Source organism: Syzygium oleosum, unplaced genomic scaffold, assembly GCF_021117445.2.
Source record: "Syzygium oleosum isolate NSW1041296 unplaced genomic scaffold, Sole_v2.1 Sole_v2.26, whole genome shotgun sequence".
Lineage (NCBI taxonomy): Eukaryota > Viridiplantae > Streptophyta > Magnoliopsida > Myrtales > Myrtaceae > Syzygium > Syzygium oleosum.
The window spans coordinates 507,922-535,301 of record NW_026607510.1 but is presented as its reverse complement, the minus strand read 5'-3'; the positions used below and the strand labels follow the sequence as shown (position 1 = coordinate 535,301).

Genomic DNA, 27,380 nt, shown 5'->3' with positions numbered 1-27,380 from the left:
TTATATATTTCAATTTACTTAAGATGTTTTTGAGGGTACTAACTAATTTTGGATAGATTTAAATCACTTTTAAGTCAAGAAATTACTAGAAAATATCTAGAAAGTTACAAATTGCTTATAGGAGCAAACTTACTTTTACAATGGTGAAAGTGCTTAGAAAAGTAACAATTTATATGCAGTTAATAACTTTTTATTTAAGAATAATATCCATGTATGATTGGTAGTTTTATTCTAAATCGAAGAATTCTCAATATGCTTGGTACGCTCTCACATAGAAAAGCGAGATGTGTAATGTGTAATGTGTAATGTGATCACTAACTATTCATCTACTTGTAACATTCATATGTATTCAGTAATTTCTGCGCACATCTGGGTAACTTTGGACATGCTCAGTAACTTTTTTTCCAAGGAACAGATAAATTCTATGTGGCTAGTAATTTTATTATGCAAGGTACCTTTTGATGTGGGAGAGTATTAAAGTTGCCATTTTCTGGTAAGATTTATAAATGATTGGTATTTTTCGTACTTGTGGGCACAGGGCTATAGGGAGATACAGCGGCGAGGCCAGACCAGACCTTGTCTTTTTTGCTTTTTTGTTTTGCGTGCCAAAGATGAAGGGCCACGCCTCCGAAGTGGACTGGCAGGTGAGTCCTGTAACGACCCACCTCCCTTTCACCTCTCCCTTTCACCGTTCATCTGAAGCAAGCATCAACCCCCCGAAGAAGAAGACTACCCCCAGAAAGGATCGTGAAAAGGTTGCTCCCTTTTGCCAATCTCTTTCAGAATCAAGAGAAACCCAGAAGAGAAGTGGAAGCTTGTGCTTTGGTGCTCAATCTTTTACCCCTTGCCGCGTTTCCTTCTGGGAGCAAAGTCTTGCTCGCTCATTCCACACTGTTGAGGGGTACCCACATCAGATTCCTGTGAGCTTCCTTCGAACGCCATGATCATTCACATCGGGGACTGAAGTCAAGAGCAAGAGGAAGAGACACACATGTATTTGCGGACCCAATTGCTTGTGGACAGATTAGATGTACTCGAGCAATTTAATAGGGTTCATTCTGGCGGTGGTGTCCAGTGCCTTCATTGGCTCCAGCTTTATCATCAAGAAGAAGGGTCTTCGCCGAGCTGGCGCGAATGGGCCTAGCGCGAGTATGCCTTCTCTTCTCTGATATTTGTCCGTTTCATTGTGATGAAATTTTCATGTTGTGGCTAATTGTGTGCCTTAATGTACCTGCAAATTGATTGAAGGTGTTGGGGGCTACGGTTACTTGTTGGAGCCACTGTGGTGGATTGGCATGATCACTAGTAAGCCACTAATCACTCTGCTTCTGCTACACTGCAAGTCTTTTTGTTCTTGTTAGGACAGTTTTGCTTTATGCTTTTACCTCAATTTTGGACATAATTTGATTCGCCCTTCCTAAATTGTCTGATGGCAGAAAATGGGAATCTTTTTTTGAATGGTGTCCTTTAAATTTTTCTATACTGTGAGAAGTTGTGTGGCTGCTTAACTGTTATTTCAATATTTGGCAGTGATCGTGGGAGAAATAGCGAATTTTGTAGCATATATATACGCCCCTGCTGTGCTCGTGACTCCACTAGGCGCATTGAGTATCATTGTTAGGTACATTTTTTGTTCTTGTGTGCTTATACGTTTGGTGCTTGTCCATGCATTTTGTTTGTTTCTAATGCATCAACTTTCTTGACCAAGTTTGGTTTATATCTGAATAATGTTGGACAGTGCTGTTTTAGCGCATTTCATTTTGAATGAGAAGCTACAGAGAATGGGGATGTTGGGTTGTCTTCTTTGTATTGTGGGTTCTACAATAATTGTGCTTCATGCACCTGAAGAACTGTCTGTTGATTCTGTGGAAGAAATATGGGAGCTAGCAACTCAACCAGGTTTGTCACTAGAAAATTGCAAAATTCACAATAGTGCTATACGCTAACAACCTTCTATTTCCCATCCCATTTTCTTTAACTGATTAAGTTGATTTTGTTGATGCTTTCAGCTTTCCTTTTGTATACAGCATCAGTAGTTGCAGTAGCATTGGTACTGATCCTATATTGTGGTCCTCGCTATGGTCAGACGAACATCTTGGTTTATGTAGGAATTTGCTCTACTATTGGATCATTAACGGTAACAAAGTTGCCTCTTTCGCTCAATTTTCTGAGTTTTAATTAATGGTTCAATTATTGTTGATCGATGATATTAGGTCTTTCAGTTCCCAACACTATCACAAACTCTAAAAGTGATCCATAACTGGTATCTTTCAGGTTATGAGTATAAAAGCGATCGGCATTGCCATTGAACTCACCTTAGAGGGCTCAAATCAAGCTGTGTATTTTCAGACTTGGATTTTTGCGATGGTTGCAGTGACTTGTATTATCACTCAGTTGAACTATCTAAACATGGTATGAACATTTTGTATGGTTATAGCTTTGATAAAGTTTTATTGTTGCAGAAGTGCCAGAAGGCTGCTCCGTTCTTCTTATCTTGAAGCTTTTCTGTAGTTTAGGAACAATTCTAATTTGAATACGTTTAGTTTTCTCTCTGTTGGGGTAGGAGAAAACTAATCATAGATGATGTGGTCCTGTTCATATTTCACCGTTCTTGAGCTCTTTAATCCTGTTTACCTATCGAATAGTGGCTATATCTTTCTTCACGTTGATCGTTATGCACTCTTAGTTCTCCTTATTGGTTTTTCTGATGTAGTTTTTATGTTTGCATGCTACACCTGTAGAGCATTTCAGATTAAAACTCTGCTTGGCCAATTTCTGATTGTGTTAACTGCAAAATGGATACATAGATGGCACAATTTGTGTTTATTAGAAAGTCCAACCCAAAAGCTTAAGCTGATAGGTGGAGGAGACCACATGAATATAAAGAGCATTTAAGACCCGTTGTCAATCAATGTGGGATAATTCTTCAACACCCCCACTCATGTGTAAGTGAGATTGTGAGCGGCACGTGAAATTTTGACTACGCACATTCGCGAAGGGGATATCACTTGGCTCTGATACCATTTTAGAAAGTCCAACCCAAAAGCTTAAGCTGATAGGTGGAGGAGACCACATGAATATAAAGAGCATTTAGGACCTGTTGTCAATCGACGTGGGATAATACTTAAGCAGTGTTATTGTCGTTTCCATTGATTATGGACCTCTACCTAATCTCCAAAATGCCTAGTGAGAAAATGATGCAAATTCAGTTGCTTCTCTATCACTAAGTTGTCAAGTAGGGATTTTGAGTCCGACCAAATAAAAAAGAAAAAGTAGGGATTTTGAGGAATATTAGACATTGCTCGGATATACTTTTTTATCAATCCTATCTGATGTTTGTTATTATTGATTGTTTGTGGCCTTTTCCCAATATTCTTACATGCTTATGTTTCCCTTTCCATGCCTTGTATCTATAAGCAGGTTTTCTTCTTAAATGTATATGACTGTGTCTTACCTATGTGTAATTAGCTAGACGTTTGTCCTTAAAATTGTTGTTGAGTTTTCTATTTTCTTTTTTATTTTACCAACCCTGTTAAATGTCCTTAATAAAATACCTGAGAAATGAAAATTGTAAGAACCAGCAGAAGATTGTCTGGACTGTGTGCTGAGATCAGCAAGTTTCCAGTAGATTTGGAAATATTTTACCAAATAGACAATTTTTTTTTACATATTTGATTGTCGTTATACTCTAAAAATCTTACCTATTTGCTTGGCATCACTGCAGGCATTGGATACTTTCAACACAACTGTTGTTTCTCCGATTTATTATGCCATGTTCACAGCTTTTACAATCTTGGCCAGTGCAATAATGTTTAAGGTATAGAAATAGGATGACTCGGTTCCTTTTTTTGTTTCCTTAGATTCTTTAATCGGTAAATGGAAGGGATAGAAAATGATTTCTAATTTAGATTCATGAAATGTGAAGGATTATTCTGGTCAAAGTGCAAGCAGCATAGCATCAGAGCTTTGTGGGTTCATCACCGTGTTATCGGGGACGGCTGTATTGCATAGTACAAGAGACCCGGATCCACCACTACTTACAGGTATACATCTCAAATATGTTAATTATTTTTTTTTGGGTCAAATATGTTAATTCGAACCTCATGAAAGATATATGTCGCTTATATCGTCGACATACGTTGAACTATTTTTCATTTGCTTCACTTGGTATATGTAGGGCTTCTTTGCAAAACTGTCATGATTAAGCAAAGACCGAACTTAATTTTCACACAAGAATGTATTTTGATAGTTTTCTAATAACTAAGATGGAAATAAAAAAGCACAATCAGTAGAGAGCTATACCTGCCAATAAAAAATTTAAGCTAGCAAAAAGGCCACACAAACCTGCTCTCTCTCTCTCTCTCTCATGAAAAGAGGGCCATCACTCATTGGACTCAAATCATTAGCGGAATTTGTTTCAAATTGGTGAAAGAAACAGACACGGTAATGGAGTGAAAGCAAAAGAACACAAAAGAAGGGAGAGGAAAAATCAGTTAACACCATATCAGAGAATAAAGAGGATGTTTTTCATTTCTATCATTATGCATGGGGACTTGTCTCCCAAACAAAAAAAATCAAGCAGAAAAGAGAGTCCAGATATTATTTTATCTATTTCTTTGCCATATTATTTAGATATAGATTATAGGGCTTGGAGTATGCTACTTGCGGGATAAAGGGCAAGTGGACCTCATATCTTTACGGGCCTTGCACACTCTAGTTGAAGCGCTTGAGTGACTTATTTGTTTCGCTCATTTGATATGTCTAGTGCTTACTTATTTTCTCAAAAACTTTTTGCCCCTTGTGCTACCGAAAATGACTCTCCACTGCAAATTATGTATTCACCCGGCAAATCTCCATGACCACTTTCAGAGAAGAGCTCAACTGGACAAAAATATGTCTTTAATTCCAATGCTCCAGCCCGGAAGGGCTTGAACGTAGATTTTCAGCTTATATTTTTTGATTCTCCACTACAATTTTGCCACTATCTTGTTGAACATTGGCACTTTCACCAAGTTGGCTAGATGAGAACAGTCTTCAATCAGTTGGAGGAAACCTTGGATCAAGACTTAATCAAGCCTTCTATGTGACTTCTTTAGTATTGTCACCTCCAACAGAACCTAGGCTTTCTAAAAAAATTTCAAGATTCTGAGCCTCTTGAAAAGATTTGATAATATTTTTGTCCTAAAGTTTTCTGGCAAGCCTTGAGAAAGCAATCTTGCTGCAATTTATACTGCATCCTCCTTCACGTCTCTAACTGACTAAAAGTAGACTCCTGAAGCTTACACTCTGCCCTGTTAGCACGAGAAATCTCCAGCAAAGATGTTTGAAAAGATTCTCTGAAAGCTCTTCTAAAAAAATCTGTCACTGCACTTCTAATATCAGCTGGCGGTCAAGTATTTCATCATCCATCACCAACTTGCAAATCTGGTTGTGTCTCCCTTTTAGTTGTGGATATTTGAAATAGTGTTATGTTGTTGCATTCTTAAGTAGCCCTTGACTTTAATTTCGACTGATCCTTCTTGGCCAATTCTTGAGATGATAGACAACTTCAGGATGAGAAGATTTCTGCATTTAATATCATTACAGCCCTTGTTACCAGCTTTGTTATTCTCCTCAAGAATTTGAGCTTTTTCACCATAACAAAGCTCTGAATTACTTCGGCAGAGTACTTTCTCTACCATGGATCAATTTGACTTGGTCCAAAAAATCATCCGTTTTCAACCACATTCTCAAATTTAAAAGTTTTTGCATATCCGAGGAATTAGAATAGAGAATGGTCTATTAATACTTTCAATAACCTTGACTTTGCACTAGAGATCCTTGTAATTATTTATTAGATGCCCTTAAAGTTGAGAACCCAAACGATCTTCCTGTAATGGAAGACCAATTAGATTTAAATAATTAAATTACCGTCATGCTCATCACTTGTCAGTGCAGATTCTTTGTGGGCCATCTATTCGTTCTTTCTTTTTTATAGCAGTTTGCTAATGGGCACCAAGGGAGTGCCAACTCATTAATAGAAATAGCTCAATGCCTAGATCACTGTACTATAGTGTAAAACTTGGCACCAATTCCGAATCAATTCTTTGCTAGAAGACTCGTCTCCCTTAAAAGCTCTGTTATTACATTCTTTGTCACCAAACAGAACAGGAAGAGGAACTGAAGAAATCCATTCTATGCTATGACAATGGATTTGAATACCCTGCGATGCCTACTGCTTTATGGACCCCACTATGACCCCACTTAACCCTTTAGAAGCTTAAGAGGAAGTCCAAAAGTTTTTCATCCAAGGACAATGTAGAGGGCAATTCGTATCAGTTTCTTCCTCTTCTTTTGGCAAAGGAAGCACCTCCTGTCCAATACTGTACGTCTCTTTTCAGATTATCCAAAGTTAATACATTCCCAACAAGCTTCTTAACCAAAAAAAGGCAACCGAGGTGGAACCTTTACTTTCCAGATAACTTTCCAAGAAAAAGATAATCTTGCACCATCATGAACCTTCACTGTCATCCGATAGAATGATCCAACAGAAAAATTTTCATCTTTGACATCATTCCAAGACAACGGATCATCAAAATTAGGATCAATGCTTGAGTCATACAGCAAATAGGAAAAGACAGCAAGTCTTCAGCTCCCAGTCATGGGTTTGTCTTGAAATGTCAATCAGCTCACCTGAGAGGTTCCACTAAGATCTTCAGCTTGAATGCTATTTTGTGAGAGCCTCCTGAGTACAAAGTCAATTCGGTGCGGTCACATTTGGCCTCTCTGACCTTGGAACCACCTCCAATGGACCCTAGTTTAGACTGTTTCTGTTTATAAGGATCTAAAAAATCTGAGTTCGGCATATGCTAAGCTTGAAAACCTCTGGTAAATTTAGGATACGATCAAGGATCCAAATTATTTTGGTCTCTAGAATGCTATAAAGTAAAATGATGTGAGTCTTCATATATTGTGGCTTTTAAGCTGGAGGAGGTGTACCTGATCACGGGAGGAATAATTTAATTAAGCAACCCATGCTTAGGTCAACTGGGTAGCTGGATTTCCAAATATCTGAACCTGGTTTATTCTCTTTAGAAATTAGGCTAGTCTTGTATTCAAGGTATGAAATCCCTTCTCGAAATTGAGCTAGGCTCGCTTTCTAGATTTTGCTGAAACTGCTCTAGTAATTATCGAGATGAGCCAGCTACCGATGACAAGTAGACTCAATCATTGGTGCTGGGGGTCTACCTTCTCCAACCGGGTAAGGGGCTGACCATGAATCTGCCCGCTTGTTACACCATTTCACTTGGCTGGCGCCGTTAGTTTAAACCAAGTATTCCTGTCCTCCTGTGTGTGACTAATGCTTCCTGTTGATTCCGCTATCTTTTACTGCAAGCAGTAGTTTCCAGAAGTCCCACATGCATAGACTTATGTAACCTCCTAAGTGTCTATCTTTTTCAATTTTTGTTTTTCAGGCTGTATTGGTTTATAATATGCTTTGCATAGTAAAGGTTTGTTATATCATAAAGATTTCAAGTGTCTTAAATTGTGGAGAAGGCTTTGGTGGTGGTGTTATTTGATGATATGGAGATTTTGGAGTATGATCAATTAATCTTTTCCTTCATACGATGTACTTTTTTCTCACTTAGACTTCATCAGAGGAAGCCAAACACTTTATTTTGCTCTGTTTATGGCCATTACGTTTTGCATATCTTGCTTGACATATCCTGTCATATATACTTGACTGGAAAGGTGGATGTAGGAGGGTAATCGATCATGTAATAGAGAAAAAGCGATCTGATTGAGAATGTTAGGTCTTATTCCATAACTCTTGGGGAGCAAACCAAGAAACTTTACGAGACAAAAGCCTTCTTTCCTCCATCAGAATGAGACGTCGATGGGTTCCACTCTCTCTCGTATAAACATGCAGATCTGACTTATGGCTATAATGGGAAACTTGGGTTGGTTTACTATGCCTTCTTCTATTTGAGAAGACTTATAACCATACATGCTTTGTTTTGAAAGTGTGTAGTGTGACATATACAGCAGTTTTCAGACAAATAGATTCTATCATATCCTTTAGAAGTGTGCCTCTTTCTAGATTTCCTTTTCTTGGTGATGGAGCATCATTTATTGAGCTGTCTGCTGATTTGAATTCCTTGCGCCCTACTCCCCTGAATTGGCTTGACACAAGAATGGAACCTGTAGTTTTTCAATGACCTCAATACCTTGCAGATTTATACACCCCATTATCTCCAAAAGTATCGTGGTACATACAAGGAAATGGTGAAGTTTGGAAGCAAAAGGATGAAGACGGCTCATCCCCTAGTTTCATAACAATTCTTCGGCAGGACTATTTTAAGTGAAGGTGTAACCAGACATGCTTAGAGGAGACACATTTGGAGGAAATCATCAGTATTGACCCACTACTCGGGAGAATTGATTGTTACTCAACATGACCTCCGAGTATTCAAAAGATGCAGTGAAATTCAACTCGTGACTTGCCGAATCTCTTGTTTCCCTGCTCAGCATGGCAAATTAAGCCATGTAATGCCATCAGGTGAAAACATTATCCTTGCCTTCGCTTCTTCGGATTTGTCCAACAGATGAGTTCTGCTGCGTAGTGTTTTGAGCCTTTAGGCCACAATTATTTGTTTGTTTGAGGCCTGGGATTCACTGTAACTTGTTATTTGATTATACACAGTATATGTATTTGTAAATTATTTGTGGCTGCTGGTTCTCCTGGTGTACATTGCTTGTTTACGAAGCCTTGTAGGGTGTATTTTTCTCGAGTTTTGTTATATGTGACACTCAGATCAGTGAAAAATGAAATTTTATGGGTGTATTTTTTCGAGATCTTTGGCTTCGGCTGTCCATATTATATCACAGAAGTTCTTTTATCTTCCCGTTTCTTTTGTGACTTATTTTCCAAATTACATCGATGGCATGGAAAACAGTTCGAGGGTCGGGATGCAATTTCTGTAACTTCAACAGTAAGGACAATTTTCATGCTCAGAGAGACTAGATTATTGGAGTATCCAACAATAAGGAAATTTTCCATGGCCGATCAGCGTAACTTTTTAATTATCTGAGACCTTGACACATTTGTCTCGTCGTAATTTGTGTTATTCAAAGACGTTACACTGAATTTACTGCAAGTAACGGCCTCAGTCAGGTTGCTTGCAAGAACATGACTTGTCTTTGTAACGACATGAACACATAGCAAAAATTTGTGTTAACGACATTAGGGTTTTTTTTTTTTTGATCGAATAACGACATTAGGTTAATCAGCAGGAAATACAGGTGGATGATGATATTGATGTTCATGCAACTGAGAATAATTGTTTTTGAGCAGGATTTGTCAAATGCTTTTGAAATTGAATCGTGCACTCTTCTTTTTGCTTTTGTTCTAAACCATGCAAAATTTTCAACTCTTGGTATATTTCATGCACTGTCACCTACGTCTGGAAGTAACCTAAGAGAACCCCATTCACCATAAAACACGATTAACAAGAGACCAAGAGCGTACCAACAGATCTTAAGGTTTAATTAGAAGATAGGAAACTGATATAATTGGCTCATCCTCATTGGATGGAAACAAGCAATGGGAGATAGTGCCATTAGGGTTTTATTATCGATCTCGGCCACAATGGACGACATAAGAAAAGAAGACAGCAAGTAAATGGAACCCTAAAGATTGTCGTTGACAACAAGTCCTGAGAGCAACAATTTCAAAAGCCCTTCAATTTAAATTTGAAGTGGACCTGTCTGGAGATTTATTAAATCCCATATGTTGTTTCATCCCATGACCCGGTAAGTGCATAAAACATTGACACAAGACAACAAGTACAATCTACCGGTCAAGTTATCATGGTCACTTTCGAATTGGGAAAATTATCCAAAAATTTCTAAATCTATTGCACTTTTACTAATTCAGCCCCTAACCTTAATTGAGTCCTAAAACTTTTAACAATTTGCCAATTGAATTCATCTAGTTAATACCTCGAAAAATGCTTATGTAGATACCCAGTCAGCACCGTCCATCCTACGTAGTCGGACTGGTGGCGACCGGCGCTAACGTGGTTGCCGAAGATCAAAATGGCGTCGTTTTCATCAATTAAAAAAAGCCCTAGTCATTCTATGTTGTCGCTTCTTTCCTTTCTTGCCCCAAATTATCGAATGTTCACCCATCGAAGAACCCTAACTGAGAATACTGAGATCTCGCTCAAATCTGTTCAATCTCAACTCAAATCAAACGATTTTGCTCAAGCTAAAACGACGTCGTTTTACCCTTATGTTTCAAGCTTTAATCACGTCATCGTCACGTAGGAGAGAGAAACTATTTAGAACAATTTACGTCAGCATTTTTCGTTAACTAAGTTGGATGGAGTTATCGGAAGGACTTAATTGTACTAATTTAACAAGTTTTAGGACTTGATTGCACTTTTTGCAAGTTTTAACACCCAATTACACTTTGGTGATAAGTTTTAGGATTTTGAGTACACTTGCCCTAAATGTCACAACAGAAGCAAAAGTCCTCTTTTCTGTCTTTTATCTTCTTGCAAGCATCCATTAGCAACTTGGCCGAGCGCGCATGTTCATGTCATAAAAGCACCGATCCTCATTTTGTAATTCTAATTAATCCCACATCCGTCTCTTGGTTCTTCTCTCAGCAAATTTGATTGAAGGGTAACATAGCAAAATCAAGGAGAGATTATGGGTAACATCATCAGTAACATTACCTGCGTGCAAGAACAAGAGTGTCCGGGTGGTGCATTAGAATGGCTACCCGGAAGACTTTGAGGAGCCCATCATGGTGGGTGAGGTCCCAGGCAAGCCGCCCAAGTATTTCGTGTGCACCCCGGCTCGGCTCCTCTCGGCCGGGTCGAAGCCCGTGAAGCCGCACGTCGCACTCGAGCCGGGCCGCATCTACCTCTTGCTTCCCTACTCTGCTCTTCAGGCCGACCTGTCGCCCATGGACTTGTCCGCACTGGTGAGGAAAACTCACGTTGAAAGCAAAAGCTCAGAGCCATCGCTCCTGGTCCAATGGGAACTCGCCCAGTCGACTTCGGGCCCATCATGGGGGTTCGAGTCCGTCTTCTAGTTCGCCGGGCCGGATCCAACCCGATTGTGGGGCTCAGATGCCGCCGGGGCAGGGCAGAGGTCCGTAGGTGCTAAATCATGGAGGCCCGTTTTGGACAGCCATTAGAGAGAGATCATTTAACAGGAGAAGCGAGTCAGATTTGCAGGAGAAGTACTCTTGACAGAAGACATTGGTGTGATGATGCACGTGACGATGAACTCTCGCTTGGGGAAAGACGTTGGAGTTGAATTAGTACAGTTAGAACAGGAACAAAAGTTTGGGACACGAAATCATTAATTTGTTCAATTTTTGGCCCTCGAGCTGCTTTTAAGTCTTGCTTATAGAGATTTTACGTGCACAGAGTATAAATCTTTCCCCAGCTTTCATCCTTGGCCAATGTTAGCTCGCATTTTCGCACTTGTACATTATTACAGAGAAACGAGGATTGCTAGTTTGCTGGTTGATTTAACCTCAATCGCCAACTGAAATCACATCAGAGTTGCTGATACATGAGACATGCACAAAAACTACTCGAGAGGTTCGTGATTTTCAGGTGAATTCGTGGCTATTGAAGATGGCTATCTTTTGAAGAGACCAATATGATGTTTTGCGTAATGTAAAGTTCCATCATGTGATTCCTTCTAGGACTTAAAGAACTCTTACTAAATATGGCATGAACTCTTACATATATGGCCAAAAAAAAAGTAAAGAAGTAACTTTTGTACCTACTTTGGCATTTCGGTGTTTTGGTAGATCTTTCTTCATCCATTGGTTGGTGGCGGTAGATGGGATTATTTCTTAGCATCGCTGGCCAAGAATGGAGAACATCATCGACAGTTTTTAGCTGGTGGATATTGAAGTGCATTGCCAGACAGCATGCAAAAAAAATTTAACCCTAGTAATACAATTGTTAGTAGGGCTGTCAAGCCCGACCCGCGCCGGCCCGGCCCGACCCGCGCTGGCCCGGCCCGACCCGGCCCTAAAATTTGGGGTATTTTGGGGTTGGATCTTGTCTTCTTTGGGTAGGGCTTTTTAAGTGTGGGCATTACTAGGTTTGGGTAGGGTTGGGCCCGACCCATTAACACCACGAAACCACCCATGGGCCACAATCCTCTCTCTCGTCTCTCCCCTTCTCTCTCTTATCTCTCACTTTCTGCGCAGCCGCAGAGCACGAAATACTTTCTGATTCAACCGTCTCCTGCATTCATTCAACATCATCTTGCGGGAGGAGATTCGAAACCCTAATTCCTACGAGCGCCTCTCTCCCTCTCCGATTCCGATCTCCCTCTCGTTTCGACTTCCCGAGGTATTCGATCTCCTCCTCGTTTCGCTCTCTCGATATTGAATCAATACGTCGGATTTCTCGAGCTTCTTCTTCTTCTTCGAATCGTTTTGCTCGATTTGATCTGAAGCAAGAATGTCCCATACGAAGCAGACTGCTCGCAAGTCCACCGGTGGGAAAGCTCCCAAGAAGCAGCTCGCCACCAAGGTATCGTGTTCTTCCCTTTAGGGTTTTTGCAAGCCGTTCGATTGCTGTGGGTTTCTTTGTTGCCTTTGGTGTTATCGTATACGAAGTGTTTCGATTCGTGGTAAAATATAGGGGGTTTGGTTGTTCGCGTTTTGATTTTGGTTGTGTAATCGGGAAATCTCAGGCTACGAGGAAATCGGCCCCGACCACCGGCGGAGTGAAGAAGCCTCACCGTTACCGCCCGGGGACGGTGCTAGAAGAGCAACGAGCTACTGATCCACAAGCTGCCCTTACAGCGCCTCGTTCGTGAAATCGCTCAGGACTTCAAGGTATATGATGATGACGATGAAAAGTGAAGTTTCTGTTCGCATGCCGTGTTCAAGTTCTGACTTTTTTTTCCTCCGTCATTTTTCATTCGTGATCAGACGGACTTGAGGTTCCAGAGCCATGCGCAGGAAGCTGCGGAGGCTTCCAATCCATCTGCCGCAAAAAAAAAAAAAACCCGAAACCCGACCCAGCCCGGCCCGGCCCGACCCGACCCTTGGGGTATATGCTGAATAGGGTCTTGGGCCGGGTCTGGGCGGGTCAAGCGTGACCCTGTTGATTTCGGGTCAAGTAGGGTATCATGAAAGCCCGACTCGACCCGACCCATTGACACCCCTAATTGTTAGCATGGTAATATGCTCAAAATGGTAGGCTTTGCCCTAAAGCTAGTGCCTACAAAGCATAAGACTGTAAGAGAACTTTTGAGGCTTAGGGCCCATTTGGCAATATGTCAATTAGTGAAAATTTCTGTTCTTTTATTTCCATAATCAGTTTGGGAATAGAAATCCGTTTGTTAAAATTTTTGGGCCCAGGCACAATTTTACAAAAAATTGGTCCCAGAATCAGTTTTGGAACAGAATCAAGAAGCAAAAAAAAATAGCTTCTTGATTCTGGAACAATTTTTTCGGAACTGATTCTTCTTGATTTTCTTCTTTCTTTTTTATTTATTCTTCATCTTCTTCTCAGCCCACCGTCGCGGGGGGTGGCGACGGCGAGGTCGGCCTACCCTTGGCCGGGCGAGGCTCGACCTCGCCGTGATCTGGCGAGGCCGACCTCGCCGGGGGTGGCAACGGCGAGGTCGGCCTCGCCTTGGCCAGGCGAGGCTCGACCTCGCCGTGATCTGGCGAGGCGGACCTCGCCGTCACGACCGGCGAGGTCAGCGACGAGGGCCGCGACGCCCTCGCCAGCCATGGCCAAGGAAAAAAAAGAAATATTAAAAAATTCAAAATATTATTAATAAAAAGAAATTTTGTGTAGTTACCAAACGCATTTCTGTTCTTTTTCTATTCTAAGAATAGAAATTTTGGGCAGTTACCAAACGCCTTCAAATGCTTAGAAATTATTCTCGGGCACAGAATCAAAAAGAATCATTTTTGACCAGAATCTATTCCCGGGCACAGAATGATTGCCATGCGCACCCTTAGTACAGCTTAAGTTCCAATGAAACCCAACCGCCGCAGTGATGCGATGACAGTGAGTTCCATGGCTCAAAAATCCAAATTCGCCAACCACTGGACCTCACAGCATGGTCCATGCAAGGTTATTTAGATTACTTTCGCCTAATATGAATTGGATTAGTAAACTAAAACAAGAAAAAGAACCCGACATATCATGACGGAAATGCAAAACAGTCGCAACAAATTAGTTTAAAGACCAGAAATGCGGCTTACCACCCACAAATCTTCTTAGACCTTTGGTGCGGATTGTTTAACAACTTATGGTAGTGGAAGGATATTTTCATCTTGCATACCAAAATCGGTAGACTTATGGCACCTGGGTTCCTTCAGCTACTTCAATGGGGGACCACACGAGGGAGAAAAGAATTGTTCCTCATTCAAAAGTCCGAATTCCTGTCAAATTACCCAACCAAAAGCTTAAGCACGTCGCTTCCACGTCCCTTGACAATAATATTCAATGCCGCAGTGTGCATTGTTCACACAAGTCATTTAAAGATCTGAGCCTAGTAGCCTGTTAACTAGGGCTAAACAGTATAAACAGAGATTTTGAAGCATTTATCAATAGATTCATCGTGCTTCAGACATGGCTATATCACGAACAAGAAGGGGAGCACCCAAAATGTACAGAAACTTTAATCATTCTCTACAAGAGGACTGGCTGGCCTTGATTACCTAAGTTGCAAACCACGCTCGTCGCCAACTTTGAACAGGATCTGATTACTTTGTTCTGTGGAGCTTGAAATATTCTCTGAACCCATACACACTTTGGTCATAATTGAACTGGGAAGAAGAAAAGGAGAAGGATAGAATCAGGAAACCCTTAAAGCAAAGGCGAAAGAGGATATTGTGACAACCAGATTCTTTCCAAGTTTCTTAGCATTTAGGAGATCACATCCACTAGCCCAGCTACGAGCAGGCTTGACACTCACTTATTCCAAGTGGTTTCCATTTTATTCTGAAAATGTAGTGGATGAAAAGCTGATATGCTATAAGTGAAAGGTTGTCCCAACTCTTATTTCATTATAAATGCAATATGCATGGTATCAACTTAAGCAACCCATCACTTCACTGATGTTACATCTCAAACAAGCTTCAAACTTACAGGTAGAACCTTGACAGAGTACTATGTAATATTAGGATCAGCAACTCTTCCCTGATTAGAAGCCTACTTAACCAAAACATCAAGAAGCAGTTTCAGTTGATAGTGAAATATGTGAGCCCCATCTGCATATTGCAGTTTCAGTTGTGCATTGCAAAATATATATTGAACCGAACTAAGGACAATTTAATACAAAAAAAAAGAAAATTAAAAAAGGGATCCAAGTTTTATGGATAATATGGCAATCCTAGCTGAATGAGTAATCCCAACATGATCACCTATGCTTCTGAAAACTTCCAGAAGAAAGTTGCTTGTTGAGTGGTCTTAGTTTTGAAATATTTCTCCATCCCAACAAGGAGAAAATAACGCATTAAAAACCCAAATAGAGAGGCAGCAATAATGCAGTAGAAATGAGATAGAAGAATGACAAAATTTATGTGACAAAGGGTTGTTCCTCTTACCTGTTCAGGACTATGAAATATCTCAATAAATGGATATTCCTTCTTCTGCCTTGATATACAGAACCCAGGGAATTTTGGACACTCCACCCGAAAAGTGTGCACAATGCATATGGAGCTAATTCTTTATCATAAAGACTAATTTCCAAAAACTGGCTAGGAACAACCAAGGAAAATTGAAACATCAAAAGTTCAAAAGAAACAATATCTGTTTTAATGTAGACCAGCCAACTAACGGCAACATTACAAAAAAGACCAATTTGCTAACATGTTCACTGCACATAAGTTAAAAACTGAATTACCCTCATAATTTTCACATGAGGATAAAAATTAACAGCTGCTTCCTCCAGCACTTTGTCCAGATGCTTTGTTTAATTACCTCCGTATCATCAGTATGGTCAGAACCATGGGGAAAAATGTCGAGGAAGAGAAAAGTGAAAGAGGCAGAAAGTAACATGATACCTGATTGTGAACGCAACAACCACAGGGTGACCTTGATGAAGAAGCTGCACAAACTCCCGTTCCGACGTAAAATGAATCAAATGCGATGGTCCAAGATCCTTTAGATAACCAGTATAGTATCTATGGAGGTTTTGTTATAGAGAAAATAAGAACCAACAATGAGATCCATGGACAAGATGTTTGATCTGACAGGAGTTTCCAAGGCAATGCCTAGAAAGCTGGTGCTGAAAAAACATAATCTTGCTGAGCATTTACACTCTGAAAACTGTTAACCGTAAGTTCTTTGTTATGTCAAGCTATATTATCAAGGTTAGCAAGTTCTTCATTGTCGCCATTCTTATTTAAAAAGAACACTTGCTAAATAGATAAAGCACATACAAAATATGCTTAGATAGAAAACCGCTGCCAAAGGGGGTTTAAATTGAGGGTATCTTTTTGCAAACATGCAGAATAGTGCAACTATTAATTTCTCATAGACTCAATATTCAAATGTGGAGAATGATGAGCAAACACAAGAAATAAAATGAAGAAGAGAATGATGGTTGTACTTGCATGTTGCACGAAGGTTGCACATCTTCCTATCAAAAACTGAATATTCACCCATTTAAGTTTTAAAAGAACCAGATCTGCCTTCCAGACACTTCGATTGAACTTCCTAATAAGGTTGTGGCGAAGGCCTCAAATGCTGCATCACAACAAAGTCCATAATAAGTTGTTATGTTCTTATTTCATCACAATAATTTCAAGAATCCAGAAATCGATATCTCGCATATAGAGTAGGAAGAAGAACACCTAAGTGCTTGTTTTATTAGTGTAAGATATTTATAAAGTGTCAAAGAGATACGTTTAACATCAGATATCACACCATCCATCATGACAAACTCGCACGGCGATCACACCAACAAATATCAATCCAAAGCCCCACCCCACTTGCTAAAGAGTTCAGCTCTTCAAGCCACCAGTCTCAAATCTCAGCTGTTTTATCATATACTAGAGTAGTCGGTGACTGCAGGTTTCTAGTAGGAGCCAATCAAGAGCTTCTCTTCTTGAAAACTACATGCTCATCAATCGACAGGCTTGATTCTATACCGATGGCCATTATAACAAGGAACTGTGCTACCTATACACATTATATTCACTGGCTTCACAGTCGACCATAAGTTAAATCCCATTGATCTGCTCACCTCTAATGCACCTACCAGGCTACCACAAAGAAAATAACACACAACACTGGACAAGAATGTCTCTCGACATGCCCCTTCTCATATAGTCACGACAGTATATATGAAAGCTAGTATTGGCCTTCGGCTTTGGCATGTACAAGGGGGAGCTTCTGCATTCGAAACCCAACAACGACATGTCATCTTAGGCCGTGAATCAAGTCATCTTGGGCCAAACTCTAAGGCCCATTTCGAGTTCGCGAGCCCCCTCTGTATCTCTGTCCAGAGTAGCGCTCGCGGGCCTCTGCAGTGGCCAGGAGACAACACTCCATAATGCAGCAACAGTAGACACATGCAGAATCTGATCGAGCAAAAAATCGAGTGCTGAAGACGCGAAATGCTTGGTCTGCCAGCTCGCCCCCCAAATCAGAAACACAGGAGCTCGACAGCAACGAATATCTTACCAGTAAAAAGGGGCACGCAAGCGAGAAAAGCCTGCAAGAATTTGCCTAAGAGCTAAGTAGCACCGACATCGATACCGATACGCGACACGACACGATACGATACAACACGCCGACACGTCATTTCTCAAAAAATAAAAAATTCTGACACGTTGAGACACATATATTAAATGTATATTTTTATATATACATGATAAATTATCATTTTTATGATTATTTCAATCAAATTAATTTGATTCAAATCTACAAATAAATAAATAATAATAAAAAAAGTGTCGGACGAGTGTCGGTGTCCGACACGATACGGAAGCCCCAGAGAGTGTCCGTGCTTCCTAACCTAGGAGAGATTGAATCTGCGGGGGCAAGGAGGGAGATCTACGCTGACGAGGGCGGTTTGCCGCTGGGAAGGAGCACAATTACAGAGGCAAGTGGGCATGAGGTTCGGGTTGTGATGCTGCGAAGCTCGTTCGAAGCATAGGAGAGACAACGAGAGACGAGCTCGTGAAAAAACAAGTTAAATATGTGGGTTGGCCTTAAAAAAAAGGGCATGAAGTGCCTAATCAGTCTCAAATAGAAGCCCGAAGTGCTCAATTAGTCTCAAGTAAAGGTCTGGGTTCGCCGGCCGGTCAAATACTCGCCGATCGGCGAGCACGGTTACTGTTCTGGCGACCGGAAAATGGCAGTTTCGTCTTTTTCTTTCTTTTTTTTTTCTTTTTTATGTTTTTTTTTTTCCTTTTCCTTTTCCTTTTCCTTTTCTGTTTTTTTTTCTTCTCTTCCCTCCACCGGCCATAGCTAGGGCCCGCGGAGGTCGCCGGCATTAGGCGAAGGCCGCCCTCGCCCGCCTAGCCCAGTCGAGGGCCGCCCTCGCCAGCATCGGGCGACCCTCGCCAGATCCGGCAAGGGCAACCCTCGCCCTTGCCCGACACCGGCGAGGGCGACCTAGACTAGCGTCGGGCGGGAGAGGGCGACCCTCGCCAGATCCGGCGAGGGCAACCCTCGCCCTCGCCCTCACCCTCGCCCGACGCCGGCGAGGGCGGCCCTCGACTGGGTTGGGCGGGCGAGGGCGGCCTCCGCCTGATGCCGGCGGAGGGAAGAGAAAAAAAAAAGAAAAGGAAAAGGAAAAAGGAAAAAAACAGAAAAAGGAAAAAAAGAAAGAAAGAAAAAGACGAAACTGCCATTTTTAGGTCGTTGGAACAGTAACCATGCTCGCCGGCCGGCGAACATTTGATCGGCCGGTAAACCCAGGCCCTTATTTGACACTATGTCCACTTGCGGTCCTTTTTTGAGAAAAAAATCCCACTTGGGGTCCTTAATTTGAATTTTCCCAAAAATAAATGACCCATGACCTATTTTTCCGGCTTTTAAAAAGTGTGTTAAAATATGAGTCGCTCGTGAAAAAAACGAGTTACTCGTACCGAGCTAGACTCGTTGAATTTGAGTCACAAAGGAACCCATTTTGCCGGCCTTACGAGTTACAAGTGATGAGCGATAGCAAGTCGATCGAGGAGCTCGTATCAGACGAAGCTCCCAACCCACACGGGTCATCCAGCATTCAATGGAGGATTGCAAGAATCTCTTGGCCCAGCTAGAAAATATGGTGGTTGTCCGTTGTCCACAAGAAGCAAATCATTGTGCAGACTAGATTGCAAATCAACTAGAATCCCTTCCTTTTAATTGGCTTTCTAAGCCCCCGACCCTTTTGGGACTTCTTGTGCTTGGATGTTAATTTCCACTGTGCTTCTAGATTTGCTAATGAAACGAAGATGGCTCATTTTGAACCCAAAAAAAAAAAAAAACCTCTTGACCCATATTTCAAAGCATCTTCTCCATGCTCTAATTTTGGTTCCATCTCTAATTGCCTTGTTGAAGGTTGCAAATTCAAAAGTAATAGCAACTACTGTGATTGAAATTGCAGTGTATGCTATCGGGACCTCTTGGTTTCTCTTTATAATGAATATGACCTCTTGGTACACTTGTGAGGACGTTAAGCAAAATAAGCCCCACATCGGAATTGTGTTGTAAATGCGAAAAAACTAATATGTATTTTAGTTTGGTCCACAGCTCGATAACTTGAGCTTTTAAGTAGAGCAAGACTAACTGTATATATCGATGGACTTGGGATTGAGCTTCTTCTTGATGATTTCCTCAATCAAAGGTATCGGACTTTTGTTATTCGTTTTTTACACTATATATGATATATGGTCAGCAAATCAACCTCATTTATGAAGTCATAACAAGTACAAACCGGAAGCCAACCTGTGTTGGAGTTGGCGAATACTTTGGGGACTCTTGTTTCTCATATCGAGCACGCCCACGTGAGTTTAGGGAAACCGAAGTATGATCCGACGATATGTGACCCCTGCGCACTGAATGCGGGGGTTCGGGGGCAGCGCTCCCGACACGGGGGTCCCATTGACCGGACAGCGGGCGGGACTTTCGCTCCCCGGTGAGCGGATGGCGGCCCCGCTCGCCGGTGAGCAAGCGGGGGTTCGGGGGCAACGCCCCCGAAACAACATTGGGTTGCTAACCCGTTTATTGTGAGATCAAAGGGATTTGGATAGGCTTGGACTTTAGGCCCATTTTAAGTCATATATATATATATATATATATATTGTGCTCGTATGAGATATCATTGTAATGAGTGGCTGTGGTTAAAAACCTAAATATCATAGTGGAATCCCTTTGCAGAACGTAGCCCTATTCTGGGGTGAACTTGGGTAAACATGTGTGTCAATTTTTTTTATTATCTGCGTGGTTGTTCTGATTCAATTTCGGATAAAACCCCATCAACCTACTGGTGTTGCTTCTTTATCATCGCTTGAAGTTGCGATTGGTAGCAACCGATCTTCTTATTATTACATTGGATAGACAAATGGGTAGTCCGTGGAAATGTAGACAGCACTTTCCTCTGTCTCAATAAGACAAGATGGAAGTGAGACCCCTCCTCCTTGATTTATATAATCTTTCTCCAAACTGCTTCTCAAGTCAAAACCCGCCACAAGACGACCAGTTAGGACCCCAATTTCAATAGATTATGAATATGAAACGTTGCTCCTACCCTACAGTAATGATGTAGATACCTTTCTTATGATGTAGTAAAAGGATGTTGAACATGGAATATCTTTCCTTTTCTTTTTGGTTAATTGGGGAGTATATTAAATTACACTTTTCTTAGGTGTGGGAGGATTACTCAATGTGATAAAGTTATCTTTTGGTTTAAAATGTGGTCACTCAATTGGAGAATTGACACACCAAGCCCCACATTCTAGAAAAACTCTATTTTTTTTCCTCCTCTCTCTCCAAGTTCCTAACCGATCGAGCCATGCTAGACAGCCGAGTCCCCATGGTCCGCGTCTTTGTCCTCGTCGTGGCTCGAATGTTGTCCCATCATCACTATACCTTCTCGTCGCTACCTCTGAGCTTATGCCAAGCCATCGCATCACCCCTCTCTCATCCCCTTGGTTGACGGTTGCAACGGGATGGGGGTGGTTGAGCCGCCAAGTGGGTGTCGCCCGAACCCGGCGAGGTCGGGTCTAAGCTCCGCAATGTCGGATCCAGCATTACGAGCCTTGACCTGCCCCACCACAGGCCGGAGGGAGCAAAACAAGATTGAGAGGGGAATTGGGACTCGAGGGCTTCCGAAGTGGCTGTTCGCATGCCCGGCGAGATCTCGCTAGCAAGGGGGGTCTAGTGGGGTCATCTTGGCGATGGCGTGAAGCGAAGGTCGTCACCGAGAGTGGCTTGGTGATGCTCCACCTTCTGTTCAATCTCAACTCAAATCAAACGATTTCGCTCAAGGCAAGTCGTTCTTTCATCAAATCGGCTTCCCCATTCATCCCAACGCCTCAATCCGTCCGAGTCCCACATTTGCCTGTTCAAATCGTAGACCAATTCACCCATACCCAGTCGTGACCCAATTCGACCTTGAGAATCTACGGTGAACACGACAAAGTGTGGGGAAAAGTGTCAAAAAAGTCCTAAACCTTTTGCATTAGTGCCAATTTAATCCTAAACCTTTTTTTTGTGCAAATTCAATCCTAAACCTTTTACATTGGTGCCAATTAGTCTTAAACTTTTTGCATTGGTATCAATTCAGTCCTAAACCTTTTGTCTTTGAGCCAATTCAGTCCTTCTGGCCAATTTGGGCTGGATTTTACTGACGTGGATGCCGACTGGCTACCGACGCTGACGTGACAACTTTTAATTTTATTTTAATATTTTTATTTATTTCTTTTCTTTTCTTTTTTCCTTCCCCTCCCTCCTTCCTCTAGCTGGACCTCGCCGGCCTCTGGCCTCAGGCCGGTCGCCATTGCGGCGACCGGCTGGAGGAAGGAGGGAGGGGAGGGAAAAAAAAAGAAAAATAATAAATAAAAATTCAAAAAAATATTAAAATATTATTAAAAGTTGTCTACGTCAACGCCAATGACAGGCTACCGGCCGGCCGGCGTCCATGTCAGCAAAATCTAGCCAAAAATTCACTGGAAGGAATGAACTGGCACAAAGACAAAAAAGTTTATGACTGAATTAGCACCAATACAAAAGGTTTAGGACTGAATTGGCACTAAGGCAAAAGGTTTATAACTGAATTGGCACCAAAAAAAGGTTTAGGACTAAATTAGTACAAATGCCAAAGGTTTAGGACTTTTTTGACACTTTTTCCCAAAGTGTGTGGTCCTGATTTGCTTGTGTTGTCGGCACTTAGCGAACACGACATAAAGGTATGCCTCCTTTTGGACATTCCCACTTTGCAATGAAGTCTATTTTAACTCTTGTATAGGCAAGTCGAACCCTAGATCTGTAGTTTTGTTTGTGTGAAAATCAATCACCAATGACGCTACTTTGATAAATTGGGCTCGTGTTATTCCTGATTGGGATACTCTAAACTGAAGCGTGGCTCTAGTATCGCATATGGGATCATTATCTGAGTAATATTCAACTTGTTCGATAAAATGCTTAAGTGATGGCAGAATGCATGTATGTAAGAGAAAGTGAGTTCGATAGTAATATCATTCAATGTTAAACATCACATGATCTGATCGGTGTCATTTGAGGTGTTCAAGTTTTCCATTCATGCTTAATCCAAGAGCTATTTGCACATTAATCTATTTAAAACTTGGCTTGTAGAAGTCAATCATGCTTGATTCAATTCATTATATGGAAAAAATATGTCATAGCTTGTGGGTCGCTAGGAGTAGAATCGATCAATCAAGTTATTGTTTATCGATTTGTTTTTGGTATGCACTGTCATTGTTTTGTTACCTTTTTGCTTTTGTATTCTATATTGCCACCAAGTTGAGTGTGAACAACCATCATCCTCATTGAGTCATTATGGCAGATTAAAGGAACAACCATCATCCTCATTATGGGTCAATATTGGTTCTTGTTCGACATTGCACCGACGAAAACTTTTGGACACACCTTGCCACTGAAGTTTCCTTTTGTGATTCTACCGAGGTAAAAATTGAGGACTGCAAAAAATTAAAGCGAATCCAAAGGGACACTCCCTAGAGTCAAGACAATGAGCAAACATGATAAATAGATTAATAGATGCAATTAGATGAACATTTCCAGTAGGAACACATCCAGTGAGCAAACATGATGGATCAAGTAAACCTTTGATCCTCTTCATCATTCTTTTTCTCAACTAGACCATTCATGTTATTGCTTTATACTAAGAATGACATCCTATTCCTTTAATTTGCCATGTATCTATCCACACTCAACTTGGTGGCAATACAGAATATAGAAGCAAACAGGTAACAAAACAATGGCAATGCATAACAATACGAATTTATAAACAATAACTTGATTGATCGATTTTATTCCTGGCGACCCACAAGCTATGACATATTGTTTTCATATAATGAATATAATCAATCATGATAGACTTCTACAAACCAAGTTCTAATTAGATTGATGTGCCAATAGCTCTCGGATCAAGCATGAATGGACAACTTGAACACCTCAAATGACACTGATCTGATCATGTGAAGTTTAACATTGAATGATATTACTATTGAATTCACTTTCTCTTATAGACATGCATTCTACCATCACATAGGCATTTTATCGAACAAGTTGAATATTACTTGGAGAATGATCATATAAGCAATACTAGAGTGATGCTTCAGTTTAGAGTATCACAATCAGGAATAACAGGAGCTCAATTTATCAAAGCAACCTCATTCGTGATTGATTTTCGCACAAATAAAACTACATATCTCGGGCTCTACTTGCGTGTACAAGATAAACAGATTGCATTGCGAAGTGGGAGAGTCCAAAAGAAAGCATACATTTATGTCATGTTCGCTAAGTGCCGACAACACAAGCAAATCGGGACCATACTCTTTGTCATGTTCACTAGAGAATCTCAAGGTCTAATCGGGTCACGACTGGGTACGGGTGAATCTGGTCTGCGATATTACTAGGCGAATGTGGGATTCGGACAGATGAAGGCATCAGGATGGATGGGGTTGCTGATTTGACAAAAGATGACTTGGCTTGAGCGAAATCGTTCGATTTGAGTTGAGATTGAACAAATTTGAGCGAGATCTCAGTAATCTCAGTTAGGGTTCTTTGGTGGGTGAGCATTTGATGATTTGGGGCAAGAAAGGAGAGAAGCAACAACGTAGAAATGACAAGGGCTTTTTATTTTTAATTGATGAAAACGACGCCGTTTTGATCTCTGGCATCCCTATTAGCGCCAACTGCCATTGGTCCGGCTACGTAGGATAGTCGGTGCTGACTGGGTATCCATGTAAGCATTTTCCGGGATAAATTAACCGGATAAACTCAATTGGTAAATTGTCAAAAGATTTATGACTGGATTGGACAGCTTCCCACTTTTGAATTATAGGAAACCTATTACATCATTTGATCATGACCGATTGATGAAGAAATTATACGGTGAATGCCTAATCTAGGTAAAGGGACAAGTATACCGCGGAATAAATTGCAAATGGGTTGATTGGTCCTGTTGGGTAAAGGACCAGCAATCAAACAAGAGTAGAATTATATACAATTGATTCGAAGCTTTAAGATATGCATCATGTTTGCGAAATCTGATGGTGATGGACAGCTAGGGTTAAGCTTGTGAGCTGTCTGTTTCCATATGACCTGGTCACTGATTAGAAACGGTCCACTAAGTCGCTACAAATGTGCCTCCGCTAATAACCCTCCACACAAACTAATTAAGCGCCCTGATCCTAAATAATCAAATACGAATTCATAAGTTTATTGATGGTTTTGTTGTTGTTCCTTTTCGTTTTTGCTAGCTAGCACAGTAGGGCTCGGAAGTTTTCTTGCCCCAAGCAAATTTGTGGCTTTTTTTTTTGTGGTGTCCTGAATCGATTTTTTACGCTTCGGACTAAATCCATCTCTTCTCAATCCAATCTAAGGTAAGCCATCTATGTATAATCGGAACTACGAGAGCTAGCTTCTCAAGAAATTACTTTCTTGTGACCTCACTTCAAGTGATTGGGTCAAGCAAGAATCAAACTTATGACCTCGCTTCAAGTGATCAAGTTACGCTCGATATCTCACGTCGCTAAATCAAAATAATTTCATGTTTAACATAACCTATGAGATAAGTGAAATATTTCATGGACTCGGAGAATGGGTTTACCTACTTAACCAAATGGGCTTCCTCGTTTCAAAAAAAAAAGAGATGAAACTGCTATAAATGTCTTGCTTCTGGTAAATAAAAACGGCAATTCATTCCAAACTATTAGCATCACTCTAGCAGAATGAGAAGTATATTCCCAGACTATCTGCAGACAATGCACGCAACTGCATGCAGATGTTTGGAGCACTCGTGCCGTGTAAAACCTCATTTTGCTTAGTGGGATTTAGCCCTGTCTTAGAAAGATTCGATATGCATTAGTTGAGGTGAGGATAAGCAAAACTGTACACAGACAGACATACACAATCAAGTGTTCAATACACAATCAAGGGTTCAAACTATTCCACCATGGTCGGCAATAAACTGAGCAGACTCGCATGGCTCAAGTCGCAGTTCAATGTCGATTCCCATTGTCTTTCGAGCAATGCAATTTACCTCAACTTCTACAAAAATGAAATTTAGGCAACGATGCTCTCTAATACTAACATTTTACACCAAAAAAAAAAAATTAGGCAACGATAGGAAATGGAATCTTGTGAAATTTTTCTTTATAAGAATTCGAATTTTTGAAAAATATTGTAATCGCCCGTTATGAGTCCACAAGAACTTGTCGCTTTGTGACGGTCATCCTGACCAATGGGACAAGATACCTCGGAATCTTATGAATATGTCCATTATAACCTGAGATGTAACGCAACACCCCCTTATGACACGGATCTCAAGATTCTCCACCATTTCATCGTCACCTCTCTTTCTTCATTATGTACCCCCAAAAGCTTTGACCTTTATATATACATATTGATTCTTTATCGCACCCTTCATTTCCTTCTCTGATCTCTTGCCATATTTCTCTCTCTCCCTCTCACTAGATTCCCTCACAAAAAATTTATCTATCGATGACAAGTAGACTCAGTCATTGGTGCTGGGGATCTACCTTCTCCAAACGGGTAAGGGGCTGCCCATGATTCTGCCTGCTTGTTACACCCTTTCACTTGGCTGGTGCTGTTAGTTTAAACCTAAAATAAAGAATAGAAAGTTGCTTTGGTTGGGGCTTATTTTAGTCAGTACACGAGTATTCCTGTCCTCCTGTGTGCGACTTACGCTTCCTGCTGATTCTGTTATCTTTTATTGCAAGCAGCAGTTTCCAGGAGTCCCACAGACATAGACTTGAGTAACCTCCTAAGCGTCGATCTTTATCAATTTTTGTTTTTCAGGCTGTATTGGTTTATGATATGCTTCGCATAGTAAAGGTTTGTTAAATATTAAAGATTTCAAGTATCTTAAAATTGTGGGAGTAGGCTTTGGTGGTGTTATTATTTTATGATATGGAGATTTTGGAGTATAATCAATACATATTTTCCTTCATATGATATAGTTTTTTCTCACTTACACTTCATCAGAGGAAGCCAAACACTTTGTTTTGGTCTGTTTATGGTCATTACGTCTTGCATATCTTGCTTGACATATCATGTCGTATATACTTGACTGGAAAGGTGGATGTGGGAGTGTAATTGATCATGTAATAGAGAAAAAGCAATCTTATTCAGAATGTGAGGTCTTATTCCGTAACTCTTGGTGAGCAAACCAAGAAACTTTACGAGACGAAAGCCTTCTTTCCTCCACCAGAATGAGAAGTCGATGGGTTCCACTATCTCTCATACATAAACATGCAGATCTGACTTATGGCTAGGATGGGAAACTTGGGTTGGTTTACCTATGCCTTCTTTAATTGAGAAGACTCAAAACCACACATGCTTTGCTTGGAAAGTGTGTACTGTGACATAGACAGCAGTTTTCGGATGAATAGATTCTATCATCTCTTTTAGAAGAATGGAGCATCATTTATCGAGCTGTCTGCCCTGATTTGGCTTGACATAAGAATGGAACCTGCGGTTTTTTAGTAACCTCACGCCTTGCAGATTTATACACGCCATTATCTCCAAAAGTATCTCGGTACATACAAGGAAATGGCGAAGTTTGAAAGCAGAAGGATGAAGACAGCTCGTCCCCTAGTTTCACAACAATTCTTCGGCAGGACTATTTTAAGTGAAGGTGTAACCAGACATGCTTGAAGGAGAGACATTTGG

At 40.9% G+C, this 27,380-nt stretch overlaps 1 protein-coding gene and 2 pseudogenes across 3 annotated transcripts; 2 read left to right on the top strand and 1 right to left on the bottom strand.

Moving 5' to 3' along the window:
• Positions 1-615: 615 nt before the first annotated feature.
• On the top strand, positions 616-27,380 carry LOC115682617 (probable magnesium transporter NIPA6). Of its 3 annotated transcripts, none has more exons than XM_030606891.2 (9): positions 616-1,149; positions 1,249-1,305; positions 1,531-1,621; positions 1,739-1,899; positions 2,010-2,137; positions 2,275-2,412; positions 3,725-3,817; positions 3,926-4,043; positions 27,213-27,380. In XM_030606891.2, exons 1-9 carry the CDS (start codon positions 1,029-1,031, stop codon positions 27,272-27,274), a joined length of 969 nt encoding a protein of 322 aa, XP_030462751.1. In that variant the 5' UTR covers positions 616-1,028; the 3' UTR covers positions 27,275-27,380. The 3 variants fall into 3 exon arrangements, with proteins under 3 accessions (XP_030462751.1, XP_056159131.1, XP_030462750.1); XM_056303156.1 differs by lacking the exon at positions 27,213-27,380 and adding an exon at positions 8,215-8,833 and having other exon boundaries at positions 620-1,149; positions 2,028-2,137; XM_030606890.2 differs by lacking the exon at positions 27,213-27,380 and adding an exon at positions 8,215-8,833 and having other exon boundaries at positions 622-1,149.
• Positions 12,375-13,187, top strand: LOC115682618 (histone H3.3-like; annotated as a pseudogene).
• On the bottom strand, positions 14,705-16,655 carry LOC115682609 (uncharacterized; annotated as a pseudogene).

Bases quoted from the DNA above. Each gene is read 5' to 3' on its own strand.
- LOC115682617 (XM_030606890.2), top strand. From the start codon at position 1,029: ATGTACTCGAGCAATTTAATAGGGTTCATTCTGGCGGTGGTGTCCAGT. The intron at 3,818-3,925 runs GTATAGAAATAG...TGAAATGTGAAG, and splicing joins CCAGTGCAATAATGTTTAAG to GATTATTCTGGTCAAAGTGC. The intron at 4,044-8,214 runs GTATACATCTCA...AATACCTTGCAG, and splicing joins GGATCCACCACTACTTACAG to ATTTATACACCCCATTATCT.